This window comes from Oxyura jamaicensis, chromosome Z (assembly GCF_011077185.1).
Source record: "Oxyura jamaicensis isolate SHBP4307 breed ruddy duck chromosome Z, BPBGC_Ojam_1.0, whole genome shotgun sequence".
In the NCBI taxonomy this organism is placed as follows: Eukaryota; Metazoa; Chordata; class Aves; order Anseriformes; family Anatidae; genus Oxyura; species Oxyura jamaicensis.
Window position 1 is genome coordinate 3,202,008 of NC_048926.1, and position 14,543 is coordinate 3,216,550.

The window sequence follows — 14,543 nt, forward strand, 5'->3', positions numbered from 1 at the left end:
TGCTATGGAAGTATCTGGTTCTCTGAGTGGACTCAGAGAATGACCATCACACATGAATAACCATCACATGGCCATGCTGCAAGAGAACACCCTTTTTTCCACCCATGTGTATGCTGCATCTTTTTCCGCATTTACTGAAAGTGATCTTATTTAGTAGGGCTAGCTGCTAAGATGCGAGTCTTAGAGAGGCCATGCCTGTATACCTGAGAACTATTAGCTCAAACTGGTTTACAAGCTTTCCTGTTTCTATAAAGCTGTCCAAAACAATTATGTCATGTTGGCCCAATGACACAGCGCTGACCACATGAGGTTCTGTACCTGTCCAACAGCAAGAATTGCGGCACTTCCACTTGTAAATCTGCTTTTAGGTCTAGGCTCTGGCTGCTAGGAAGCTTACCTGTGACTGCAAGCCTTTCACTATCAGTCTTCAACACAGAGGATTCAAGTTTAGAAATGAGTGAGCGCGTCTTCTGTCTGAGAGGACAAAAACTGACCATTCAACAAGAATATCTGTAAAAGCAACAATGAAGGGAGCTCCTTCCTAGGTTAGAGAACAATTGCAAATTAGGCAAACTGGAAAGAACAACAGAAAAAGCAACTTTTTTTGTGTATTTGTGCTACAGGCAGCAATGATCACAGACAACAACAATTCCGTAAACCAAATTAACGCATTATTTTTATTTTTTTTTTAGTAGGTGATTATGCCACAATCACAATATGTTAAGACTGTGTGTATTCAATGTGATAGTCTAAAAACTTTCCATTTTCTTCCTTGGTTTTATGAGGAAATGGTGTCAGGACAAAACTGGGCAGTGTGTCACACAACACGAAACAGATATGATTACAACTTATCTAGGAAGTTAGCTAGAGGTGGAATGCCATCCTTCAAGCCTTTGCCTTTATGCATATCAACCACAACCTGCAAAGGATGAGAATTTGCATCGCTAGGATCTCCAGGCAAAATCTTCCACTGATCAAAGACACACTGGAAAAGCCTGGCCGACAGTGTTGGATCTCAAGGCAGCAGTAAAACCTAATGCACAGGGAGAAAAAAGAATTATTAAGCAACATAAAATAATGGTTTATTTTGAATTTCTGCATAGACAGAACCCTAAAAACACTTTAAGAACCTGGTTAAGGTAGTGCTACCTTTTCAGGCTCACACCCCATCTTCCTTTTAAATATACCAATACCAGATTTTCTTGTCAGCTGCCAGTGAAGACAAACTTTCATACAACTTGCTTCAAAGAAAGACCTCGACTTAAATTGTTGGGAACAGAACCAGATAAACATTGTTAAGTCTTAAGTTGCAGAAGATGCCACACATCCTTCTGGCACCCTCTGCTGGCATGGAAGCCCAATTGAGTAGGTTGCCAAAAAAAAAAAAAAAAAGAGTCAATTATTTCTTCTAAACCAATGAAATGAAGATGTGATGAGACAAGAGGAAGAAACCTGGAGCTAATAAAATTGGAATTCTTAAGTCCCTTTCGCCCTGCAGTGGTGAAATGTATGTGGGTAACAAAACAAAACAAAAAAAGGGGTTATCTTACCAAGTGACTCATTTACAGGGAGGTACACCTTGACTACAAACATTGGATTTCCTGCCTCTTGGGATTCTTCAAAAACATGTCCCTTTTCCTGTTCAGCACACCATAGATCCCACCAACCACTTCTTCTGGGCACTACAAAAACAAACAAACAAACAAACAAAAAAAACTAGCAGATCACCAGTTACTAAAACACAGCCAGAGAGCATTAAACAATTCTTCTAAACAAATCACCTGATATTCTCACAGCAGCTCCCCTCTCAAAGAAATTTTTCATGTGTAACAACTGGCTTTGCTCCCACTTCCAGGACCCCTTTCAGAAGGTCTGCTTGACTTCTCTGCCTCATAAGGCTGGGAAGTCTCCAAATACTGCATACACTGACTAGACTGGATTGCTGTTTACATGCACAAAGTGAGGGAAAATGGCACATGGGTGGTGAAATACCTTCAACGACTTTTTGGTATGAGAAAGCAGGGTTCTCTGTAATAAACGCATTTATTACAGGATGCAGATTTTATACAAACAATCTCACCATACATTATCTTAGAAATTCAAACATGGCTAACAAGCATTCTGATACAATCAGACTTCAACAAACAAAACCAAACACCTTTCCTTGGAAACATACCACTAAGGTTGCAAAAAGCTCCCTGCTCTGTCATGGGGGATCTCGCAAGTCATAAAGGTGAAATTACCTCTCCATTTTCCTGTTTTGTCTTTACTTGCACTCACACTCCTCAGTTCCTCATGGCTAAGACATTTTTAAGCAACTGAGCTGGTAGATTTCCTTCCCAGCACCCAGCACCATAGCCTGGAATTAATTTTTAAAGTACATCTTAAATCTTCTAATCACATTTAAGTTAGTTAAGACAAACTGGTATGTGAATTGCTGTACTTGGTGATAAATACTTTTAGCATTAAATACATTTTCCGGGCTCTTTCATGGAAAAATGTCCTTCAAATGACTTTACAACTTGCTAACTTCACAGATACCACAGGGGCAATACTAAAAGGACAGAGCCCACCAAACTCATTTTTAGGAACAATGTATCAGTCTGTAAACAATCCAGTAAAAACAAGGTCTACTACTAAGAATCTTTCTGAAAGCATCTTCCTCGGTGGTGAGAAACAGGTAAGAGCCATCACTAGATACCACTTACAAGCTGCACTCCAATACTGCCCAATTTGCCCTCTGAAGATAGATGACATGGACTGTGAACTCCTGTTCTGTAATGCACAATGTGATTCACGTATCAGCTTGAAGAAGATCTGACAAGATGCAAGGCTTTGAGAAAATAATCTTTTTGTCTTCAAACTAAAATAAAAAATACCAACCAACCAGCCAAAAAAACCAACCCAGAAAGAGGAAAGCAAACTCTTACATAGACTTGATGGTGATACATCTTCCTTGTTCATCTTTCCATGTGTCTGTGAATTGTGTTTCGTCAGCTCTGGCTGAAGCAATGATGCCTGCTTTACAAACCAAGGGGTCTGTCAGTCTTGATTTGCCATGATCAACACGAGCAATCACAGCCGTATTTCTAATATTGGACTTCTTGTCCATGAGCACTTGGATCAGGTCTTCTGTGAAATTCACCTGGGTGGGGAAGGAAAAAAAAATGTTTATTTTTGAAGCAAGTTTATGTGATGTTTAAACTTTTACCACTTGAATTTTAAATTCACGATCTAAAGAAGAAATGAAGTTGTTCATAACAATAAGTATAAATAGTTCACATTTTTGTCAGGTTTTGTAAGTACAAAGAGGGGAGTTATATCTTAAAATACAGCTCAGACTTAGCTGCCATAAAAATGGAGAATCCTCCATGGGGACAGAACAGCTCATCTTTGCCAAGTGCTACAGGAGCAGCGTCACACCCAGCTGCAAGCTGCAGCTCTCAGGAGAGCTCCCACAAACGGCCTCTCCTCCCAGCACTGCCCCTTGCTTTGCCAAGTCTTCCTCCGAGACCGCTCCCCACATCCCGAGGCTTTTGGTGTTTTAGGCAAGGGCCTGGCTGTTCTGCAACCAATATACCAGAAACTGATGGCTCACCTCAGCCAAAAACCTCTTTAAAGACTTAATTGGTGAAATGCAAGATTTTCAGAGCCCCTTTCACAAATGTTATCCCAGAAAGAAATTTTCTTATTTCGATAATGACTCTGCCTGTTGCTAAGAGCTATTCCCCTCCTTTGATTTGCAGAAGAAAGTACCTGACCCTGGTAATTATGTATTAAACACGTGACACCTTAGCAAAGGACGACGAGATCTTACTAATCTAGGCTTGTCTTATTCTATACTGAGAGACACCTGTAGGTCACAGCAGTGCAGTTAATGGGGTTATTATTGCAAATCCTTTTAGAGCACGAATTGCCAGACAGGAAAAAATAAAATAAAATAAAATAAAATAAAATAAAATAAAATAAAATAAAATAAAATAAAATAAAATAAAATAAAATAAAGGGGAATATTAACCATACACAAAAATCACACACCACACCGCTAGCTTATACCAGTTGCTCTAATGGGGAAAGATACACCATAAGGAACACTTAAAAAGATGGAGCTGTAATTAGCAGAGAAATAAAGAAATGCATTTCTATCACTACAGCAACAAATGCTTCTAGCACAGTCTGGGCTTTAATGAGTGCATCTGAACACCTGGAACTTGTCTTCATGCAAGCATAAAATATTAGTAAAAAAACCAACCCAGCTCAGCCCAAAATATAATTACATGTAGGAGACAAAGCAGGGTGTTTGTACACGTACAGATACATTTCTGATCTGCTTCTTTATTACTCCATATCCCAACTTTGGGCTGTACGGAGGGGAGGGTACACTGCACAGCCCTTGCAGCGAGGGGGGATGTGGTAGAGAGCCTCGGGGTGAGGATTAAGGGTCTGACAGCAACCATGATGTTGTTGTGGGTGTCTGCTACCGACTGCCTGCCCAGAATGATGGCATGGGTGAGCTGTTCTTTGGCAACGGGGGAAATCTCAGGGTTAGCTGCCCTTGTCCTTACTGGAGACTTCAAATTCCCATAACATAAACAGGGAATATCATGCTGCCGCGACAAGTAGGGCTGGGAAATTCCTAAAGCATGTTCCTAAAGAATATTGAAGAATTCTTTTCGACTTTCAACATTTTCCCTGTTTTATAATGTGCTGTGCTAAAAAGAAAAAAAAAAATCACTATTCTGTGAGAATTAAGCATAGTGCTACAGCTGCGCTACATACAACCATCTCATAATGAATGTGAACACTTTAGTGTTGAGAAGTACACCTACCACCTCTTTGTGTTTGCTAACTACCCACTTAATTGATAAATATTTAACTAGTGTAAATATTATTTTAAATTTTATATTCCTTTAGATATTAACTGAAATCTTTAATTTTTCATTGTCTGCAAGTCTCCAACACACAGGCTAAATTTAGGTCTTTTTTTGGGGCAGGAAGCAGAGATAACCATAACAGTTTTCTTCCTTATGTTTTACACATGCAGCCCTCCTAGAAATGTCCATCTACATTAATGTAAACCTCATGCACATTTTTCTCCCACTTGACTGGATGCTCTCCTACAGGCTGTTCATATCGTCTGCAATAGGATGGTATTGGAGTTGTAACACCCCTGATCCGTGCCTAAAAACAACAAAGCCTTACCCTCCAGTTGGGATAATCATATCCCCCCGCTGTAAAATCAGAAGATACATGGCGTGACCATTATAAAAGACTTGGATGTCAAACGTCAGCTTTATGGTGTAGTTGCTTGGTGGTTTAAGAAGTCATTAGGACAGTGCTATTGCTTGTGGAGCTGCAGCAGCTTGGGTTTGAGACAAAAAAAGGTTTGAGTCACGGTGAAGGAAAGGAGAGCACAGAAGTACAGTGGGAGATGAGCAAAGCCAGACAGTACTGGAGAGGAAGGCGGGGGGTAAGGCACAGAGAAGGGAAAACTACATCCAACTTGAAGGGATTGGAAGGATCGCAGGTCCTAAAGCTCTGTGTTATACCACAACAGAAGGGCAACATCGTCAGCCAAGGGGGTTTAGAGGCAGGCCTCAGTAAGTGACCTCAAAACTTCTGCTGACAAATCTCTGGGCAAGACAATCCCAAAAGCATATTACGAAATTTAACTCGAGCTTTCCATCCTTTTGCTCAACTACAAGACTGCATTCCTTCCCAGAAGCCGAAGTTCCAGTGTTGAAGTTATTACTGCATTACTGCTTTTCACCAGGAATACAACAACACAACACACCTACGCACGAGGATTTCAGCATGGAGGAAGCTACATTTTACAGAACTCTGCAAAACTGCTCCTTATCTTGCTCCTGCAAACACCAGTCCTTGCCTTCCCAGTGGCTTCCACGCATGGAGAATTATCTCCAAGTTGGATTCTTATCCTCATGGTGTCCAGAGAGGGGGGTTCAGGATACTTAAATCTTACCTAAAGCCCTAGAAGTATGTTTGTCGCTAGCAATGACATCTTCTGCAACAGAGCAGTAAAGCTCATTTGTAGAGGATGGGATTTTCTTGGCTACCACCCCATGGTGTAAGACAACTCCTACAGAAATCTAAAGTTATTAAAAGTCTCGTTGCTCCCTATTCAGGATACATACATAATACAGTAAGGGCTGGAAAAAATAAAAATAATTAAAAAAAGAGAAAATAATTTATCCCAAACCAAACATTATAAAGTATTTTCACTGTCTGTCATTACTTGCTGGAAAACAATAATTTCTCCTTTAAAATGACCCCAATTCTTTCTTCTTTGCATTTGACCTCAAACTGATTTGAACAACCATTTAACTTACCAACTCATTAGGCTTGCAAAGACTAATTATTATTTAAAATCTGATATAGAATCTACCTGCACAAAAATCTACAAGTCTTACCAGTAGCTATATTTGAATTTTCTTTTAGGTCATCAATGTAATCATTAAGTAGCATTACAGGACATCAAACTTGTTCTGTGTGGTCACTCCCTTTACCTAATTAATTCATTAACAACTAGTGAAGTTGGAAGGCACTTGCAGACCATTTCAGTAAACTAAAAGCAATAAGGAGCCAGAATGCCACAACTATCTAAATCACCAGGACACTGCAAAAAATTTGGCTGTTACTGACGTCTTTATAGACAGGGATTCTCAAATAAAGACATTCAAAAATCTTTAAAGAGGTTTATTTCCTGCTCTGATCGTGGCTGTACCCCTCAGTTTTGCTGGGATTATGCAATCATTCTTCAGTGCTTTACCCATTGTGTCCTACATAAATCCGTGTTTTTGTCTAGAAGGAACTTCAGGCCAATACTATTTTGCCTTCTCAACTCCTGCTGCAACACTGGCTTTCAAAAAACAGAGGGGAGTCATTACAAGTGCTCCCCCAAAACAGTCAGTATCAACACTGATCATTTAGATGAAGTTAATATTGACAGCCAAGCACACCTTTATTATCTTTTGGTTAATCCATTGGCCTACATAAGTATTTTTAAGAGCATAACACTGCTGTCTCACTTTCAATTCACTTTGTCGTATCACAGCAGCTGTTCCTGTTTATACAGCTCAATAAAGCATAGTTAAGCTTCTGCTAATTAGCTTGTTAATAAAATATAGTATATTAGAAAACATAGCTCAGTTCAAGCATTAATATTAATGTCTTGTAAAGCTTTCTGGCAGAAACTTCAGGAATACGTATTAGTAAATACATACATTTACCTCTTCACTTACACAAATGCCAACGCAGAATTTACCATTTATGCTGTTCTATAATGGAAAGTGGCACTGGCATCGCAACAATTTTTGTCACAAAGACAACTGAAAGCACAAAGCCAGATTAAAAATTAATAGCCATTTTAATTTTAAACCTGTTTCTCATTGTAGAACTGCTACAAAGCTTCTTATCTGTTGTGCAAGGTAGCAATCAGATCAAAGTTATCTTGCTATACAACGCTGCAGAGGAGTTAAGGTCTTCTGCGAGCGACACCACGCAAAAGCGAAGGAGAAGGCAGGGGTATTTTCAGGAGGGAGAAACATCGCTGGTTTATTAGAAACAGAACATCACTTTGGCCAAAAAACTTTCAAGCTTTGTGGCCGCTACAGCCAGCCACGAGGACCTTCTCCTGGCAGGTACTGCCTGCCATTTGGGCAGCACCCCAGGGCGCAGCCTCATCGGTCAGAAATACATCTTCTAAAAGAAAGGAAGATTACAATGCCTGTTGAAGCTGACTAGGTAACTATTCTGCCCATTTCAGCAAAAGATTGTGACAGTTGTACAGAAAAGATTACAGGAATAAAACTGAAGATCCAGGGAACGCGGAGCCATGCAAGCATCTGCTCGTCACTGAGACAGGTTGGTAAATTCTCATTCACTAGGATAAAAAGAGCTTCAAAAAAGGTCAAACTGCTTTTATTTAAAATAACAGGGCAGCTTCGCCAAGGGGAATAATGACAAATAAATAAACCAGCCCCAAATAAACCAGCCCCACATCACAGCCTGTCTCTCCTGACCCGGTTCAGGTCAGGGCGTCCTTCCCCACGGTTAATGCACGGTACGACACGTCTGGCCACACACAGGCAAAGCCTTTCCCCAACCTCACTGGAAGAAATGCTTTTATCTCCCATATTTATAAACGCTGATGGCCAGCGTTTAATCCCAAAGCTTCCTTTTAACTTGCGAGCAACACAGACACGTCCAAAACCGTGTCCTGCGCCAGGAGGGGGAAGCAGCAAATCCCCCTTACACGAACAGAGCTCGGAAGGGATAAAAACGAAGCTCAGATGCCGGGAGGGAGGGGACGCGCCCAGCACCGCCCCAGCAGCCTCCTGCCGACTCCATAGGGCCGGATTCCACCGCCGGGGTGCCAGAGAAACGAGGCGAAACTCCCTAAAAGTGCCGCGGCGAGCCGCCAGCCCTTCCCCACAGCGGGCAGGGCGAGAAGATGGCGGCCGCGCCCCCCTCAGGAGCCCTCTCCTCAGAGGACGGCGGCGGGTAGGCAGCCGCGCCTCTCCTTCTCCTCCTCTTCTTCTTCATCCTCACTCACCATCACCGTGGGTCCCCCCTCCTCGCTCAGCTGTGGCCGGGCTCCTGAGGCGGTGTCTGTCCTGGTCTGCACCACCAGCCGCCGCTCGGTGCCCGCGTCCACGGTGTCGGGAGGGGAGGGCAGCCCCTCAGGGTCCCCGCTCTGCTGGGTGGGCAGGAAAGGGAGTCCCGCCGGCAGCCGCCCAGCTCTTCTCAGACCCTCTTCCACTTTTTCAGGTGCTGGCAGCGGTGAGGAGGACGCGAGGCGGAGCCCTGTCCCTGTCCTTGTCCCTGTCCCCGGGCACAGCCTGCAGGGGGAGATGCAGCCTCGGCTCCGGCGTCCTGCCACCTGGCTCCTGCTGGGCCCCCGCGGTAGGTTTTCCACCGGGGTGTGCGCCCTGAGCACCCGGGTTTGGGGCCAAAGCAGCCGGGTTTGGGGGCCAAAACCCCTCGGTGGTTCCTTCTAGCAGGGGGATAAATGGCTTAGCGGCTCCCGGTTAGGGTGTGAAGACATCAAGTCCCTTGAAAAATAACTCGCTGTCATTAAAGGCATGAGAGTAGTAACACTTCACACTCCTAATGCAGACTTTTTCACCCAAAAATGTCTTCTAGAAATATTATGTAATTAAGTTGTCAAGCACAGAGGAAGTGCATGAATGTCTTAACCAGCTTCTGGGATCAAGATAAATGAAAATTTATATAGTAGTGCTTCCTAAAAACTGAAGGTCAGAGAAGAAGAAAATCAAGTTTATGGTAGTGCTTTCTAAAAACTGAAGATCAGAGAAAAAGAACATCGAATCCAACTATGCTGTAAACATATTGTTACATATAAAACTCTGTGGATGGAATAAATTGTTCTGTTGACCATGCCAAAGGAGTGGTACGGGTCAGAAACAGCTCCCAGCCTTAGGCATGGAAAAGTACTGTCCTGGTACTTTGTGCAGAGCTTCTGACCGAGGAGAGTTTGCAGGAGTTTACTCAATTAGATAAAGCTTAATACAAACAAATAGATTTAAGATATCAAAATAGCAACAGCAAGCACTCCGGAAGAAGTGGAAAAGTGAGAATGGGATTAAGAAATTCTGGCCAGCACTTTTTTTTCTTGACATAGCAGGAGCTCAGAATTACACGTTGCCTCAAAGGCATTACTCATTTTATCAAAGAGCAGGTATTAGTCATACCATACTCCTCAAAGCAGTACTATAACAAAGGAAAAACTAGATCTGAGATCTTCATATTGCATGGGCTGTAAGCCCTATTTTTGCTGCCTTGTCATTAGCTATACTTGAAAAGAATAATGACTGACCAAAAGTCTTTTACTTGTCCAAGAAGGAAAATAGCGGAGAACTTCTTGTCATTCAGCTCCTGTGACAGCACGTGCAATTACAGCCATCTGCTTCTCTGAACAAGAAGAAAATTCACCAAATAACTTTGATGGCAAACTTTCTCTAACCAAAGGTTTGTTCCTCTTGTACTGCATCCTGCATGAGTTGTGAAGCAGACATCAAACAGCTGCCTCTAATCAACCCAATTGTGTTACAACAGGGGGAGAAGCACTGCTTTTTTCCGCCGAATTGGGCAGCACTGCTATGGACTTCCTTAGGCAGACAGAAATTCAGCTCTGTGTGCAGTTATCTGTCAAAACGGAGAGCTTTCTGAAGACCTGATCGTTGATTACAAAACAAGCTTTTCTTGTGCCTGCATGCATACACACCTGCAATCTTAGTACCAATTTGCACAGCTGGTGCACACCCATGATCCTACAAATATAATTGAAATTAACTTTATTTCATCTGTCTTATTACATTTCAATTTATGCCAATCTGTGCAGGAAAACAAACCTTATGAAACTCTTGAATCGTTTCCAAATTAACAGGTTCTGAAAAATATCTATATTTGCTGGCTTGCTATCTTTATGGCCATCTTATTCTTTATAAGACTTCCATTCCATTTAAAAATTACAGTTCTTACACAAAGTATATTTTAGCATTTATACTGCCTACAAGGTTCTTTTTACAGGTGCTAACTGTTCTTCTTCCCACTGTTTTACTAAGAGTACAGCCTTCTTTCATACTTTTGGGACAATTGCTGTCCTCTCTCCTCCACAGTGTCATCTTCAGCTATGGATATGGAGAATTCTATACGAAATTTTTTCTGGTTGAAGCATTGCTAAAATGCATCAATGGAGTTAATGAAAATGCACATGAAGAATAAAAATCATGCCTATAGAAACAGCACACCACAAGGGCTAGTGCCATTCACATAAGTAATATGTAATATTATCTTTGTACTTGCCTTCTGCATAGCCTTGATTTATTTTCTATATGCTGTGATATGGCCTAGAACAATCTAAAATTATTTCATGTGTGGTTGCTTGTTCTGTGTTTCCAACATTGTAAATAAGAGTAGGCAGTAGAAAAGTTGGGTTGTTTGAAGAACTTTGAAAAGAGAGGTTGGTAAAAGTGTAACTGAGGTTTTCTGAAAAGGAGTAGATCCAAAGTGTAACAAGTATTGATTCACTGTTGTATTGAGGGTACAAAGTGCCAGGGTTCTTTTTCAGTAAGCTTTATTTGTGCTCAAAACAGGAAAAAGATTGCTTTGCTAGTTAATACCTGGGCAGCAGGAGAAGCTGTGATGTAACAGAGAGAGCTGTTTCCTGCTTTCAGTGTTTCACATCAATTTTCACCTGTTCTGTTTTGCTTCGGATCCACTCTTTCATACATGATTGTAAGTTTCTCTTAGGTAGAGTTTGATGCACTTTGGTTTAGATTCTGCTTCCTATTCCATTCACATCGATGTGGCCTGCTTTGCAGTGCACGGAGTACTTGGGATCTCCAGGGGTGTAACTGAGCCAAATGGTCTCATGATCTATATGGATTAATTTTGGCAACATCCAGTAGTTTGGAGGATGGGTGTTATCAAAGGCACTTGTGTAGACAAGCAAGACTTTCTCTGGCAATCCTCCAGGTTAGCCAAGCACAAGGCAGCTCTGACCTGAAAGCCAGATAACTTATTTGGTCTAGTTTTGTTTTAATGATTAGATTCTATGATTCTATATGTCTGTCTTTTTCTTGGGGAGTATGTTAGCTCAGGGGTGGCACTCCATTGCCATTACTATATAGCTTCCATGCCAGTGTTGCCACAGATCTTGAGAGTTCCAAGTGCATCTGAAGAGCTCAATTGTGCCTTCACCTATATATATATATATATATATATATATGGATATATATATATATATATATATATGATTTTTTCCCTAGAACAGTTCAAATTTGAACCCTGCATGCATGAAAATGGCACCACCTTAACTAACAGCTTGGCATGTTCAGTAAATGCAGTGTCCAGTTTGCCTCTTGTTCAAATATATTGACTAAGATGTTGACCTGACTGTCCTCTGAAGACAGCAGGTTTATGCACGTTTCAGTAGGTCACCTATTTGGGTCTGATTTCTAGTAATGATGCAGGAGAAGAAAAAAAAAAAGCAACTTTATTACTACAACAAAATCTTTTGCTGATATAAGATGTATGATGGAGCAACAGTTCTTTACAACTGATGCTTTTTGGACCATTGGCAAGGACCAGTCCTGCAAAATTTTCATCATTTGAGCACTACACTGCTTTGAATCTTATGCTTTACAATATTTCTGTATGAATAAAAAGCTGTGATAGATGTGCTTATGGCAGCAAAAAAGTACCTCACCAACACAATCTGTGAAAGCAATGCCATTGAATCTTGTAAACAGTGGAAAAAGTTTTTTTAAAAAAAGTTGATTTTCAGGGCTGTCAAAAGAATGTCCTGTTAATTATAAGTTGAAACTCTATGGTATAACAATCTTTGGAAAGCAATGAATAACTTCACTACCAACTTTGGGGATTTTCTAGGAAAGCACTGCTTTTAAAACTGAAAGTTTCATTAATTTGTTGCTATGGCTTTTTTTTTTGTACTTTGTAGCCTCTGATCTCAGGCAGCCTGTGTTTTTGAAGCCTTGACTATCCTGCTAAACTTAATTTCATCTTGAAGTTCAGATAATCAAGGGCATATTGTTACATATAAAACATGTGTCCGTAACTTATTATCATAGCTTTTACTTACCACAATGCAATTCTTTTAAAACTATTAATCAGAATGCTGATGAGTTTCATTTGCTTTTTTTTTTTTTTTTTTAATTATCCATTGGCTGTAGTTAAGCAATCTCTTCGGATTTTGCCTGCACGTCAGAAATGCCTGGGTCTGTCTCACAAAATATCAGACTTTTAATAGAGATCTACACTGGAGGCCTTACTTGGCAATGGAGGGAGTCGGACATTTCAGGAAGGCGTTTCTGCTTGTTGCTTGACTGCAAATTGTGGTGACTGAATGACTGGTAGAATATGCCACATGATATATTTTGATACATTTTCTGTTCCTTCACTGGATGGCTTGCAAGAATACCCATTACATATTAGCATTGGTATTTACACATAAAAGCACCATATAATTTTCAGAAGTGCTGTCACTGTGTTGCCTTTATTAATTTCTCCTTCAATGAGGGAGATTGCTTTTGTCCTTGGTTTGAAATAATTTGCCCCCAAATGTCTGTTCCCCAAAAGCCAAGCTGTGAAAATGAGCATTTTGCAAAGACTGGTATCTGTAAATTTGGAATAGATTGTCTGATTGTGCTAGTGACCACACGTACCCAATGAACAAGGATATAACTGAGTCAAGATTGTCTTGAGTTGAAGGTTGGTCTCATAAATAAGTCACTGGACTTGGTTTGGGAAATGAGAGAAAGGCTTTGGAAAATTACATGATCTTTTTCCCATTGTCCGTGCTTGCGAATGATGATTTAGTTGTAGTGCTCGTTCAGTTCTATTTGTAAAACAGTGAAAAGGAAATGAAAGTACAAGGAATGAAATGTTTTTTTCTGCTTCAAGAAGAATGCAGGCAGATTTTCTGTAGTGAATTAAATAAGGGCTAACACTCATCTTTCTGGAAACTCTTCTACATTGAGAACATCTGCCAGGTTGCTCTGAAAAGGTCACATCTGCTTATCTGGGAGCCGGGCATGCTCTGTAATTGATTGGGAAGAATAGCACAGGCCCAGTGGTGATGCAATAAGGTTGCCCTTAGCAAAGCCACTGCAGAAGTAAACACAATTTCAAGAAGCTGCATCAGGAAAGCAGCCCTGAACTCACGCCTACAGGGTTTGACGTCTCCAAAGAATCTTTGTCTCTTTATTACTCAGGAAGAGAACAGATGAAGGCTGAGGGCTCCTCGCTCCTGCCAGACGTGGCAGCCAGCTTCCTTTGTTGGCAGAGCCCCGGTGAGCACCTCCAAGCCTGGGATGGAGCAGCTGACACTTCACAGCCCGGTTGGATCAGCTGCCTGGGGCACTCAAACCTTACCTCTGCTGCGACCTGCCAAGGCGGATGTGCCCCTGTGAGGCTGAGGATATGTGGTGGTTTTACCGTGCTAGGCAGCTGAACACCACAACTGCTCTCTCACTCCCCCTCCTCAGATGAGGAGGGGAAGAAGTAAAGGAAAGAACAACTCACGGGTTGAGATAAGGATGATTTAATTAAAGAGAAAAAAAATATATATATATATATATATATATAAATATAATTAAGGAAATATTATTATTAATTAAACAATTCAACTAAAGGGAAAAAAAAAAGGGAAAGGGGAAGAGGAAGGGGGAAAGGGAATAACAAAACAAAACAAGTAAAGGCTGTGTGGAAGTGCAGAGGAAAGAAATTCCTCTCTACTTCCCACGAATGAGCGATGCTTGACCACGTCCTTGAAGCAGGGCCTCAACGCACGTAGCCGGTGTTCGGGAGGAGGACAGACGTTTTCGCAACGAGAGCCCACCCCTCCCCTCTTCTTCCTTTTTCCACCTTTTATTGCTGAGTGTGACCCCACATGGTATGGAATATCCCTTGGGTTGGGTTAGGTCAGCTGCCCTGGGGATGTTTCTTTCTCACTTTTTGCCCACCCCCTAGGAGGGTCA

The 14,543-nt window shown here is 41.4% G+C and overlaps 2 protein-coding genes across 3 annotated transcripts in view; one reads left to right on the top strand and one right to left on the bottom strand.

The window, feature by feature from the left end:
* Positions 1 to 649: 649 nt before the first annotated feature.
* Positions 650 to 8,606, bottom strand: LOC118156547 (elongation factor 2-like). Its single transcript, XM_035310690.1, has 3 exons — positions 8,576 to 8,606; positions 2,931 to 3,145; positions 650 to 1,033 (listed from the first exon to the last, which is right to left on the bottom strand). Exons 1-3 carry the CDS (start codon positions 8,576 to 8,578, stop codon positions 886 to 888), a joined length of 366 nt encoding a protein of 121 aa, XP_035166581.1. The 5' UTR covers positions 8,579 to 8,606; the 3' UTR covers positions 650 to 885.
* Positions 8,238 to 14,543, top strand: part of ST8SIA5 (ST8 alpha-N-acetyl-neuraminide alpha-2,8-sialyltransferase 5) — a 75,302-nt gene continuing 68,996 nt past the window's right edge. Inside the window, exons 1-2 of one of the 2 annotated variants that reach the window (XM_035310684.1) lie at positions 8,238 to 8,523; positions 8,791 to 8,925. The gene's annotated coding sequence lies outside the window, so the exon portion shown is untranslated. The remainder of the gene's footprint in view (positions 8,524 to 8,790; positions 8,926 to 14,543) is intronic. The other variant, XM_035310687.1, reaches the window with a different exon arrangement.

Excerpts from the sequence above, each read along its gene's own strand:
- LOC118156547 (XM_035310690.1), bottom strand. Across the intron at positions 1,034-2,930 it reads TGTATCACCATCAAGTCTAT|GTTTTACTGCTGCCTTGAGA; the intron begins GTAAGAGTTTGC and ends CCTGTGCATTAG.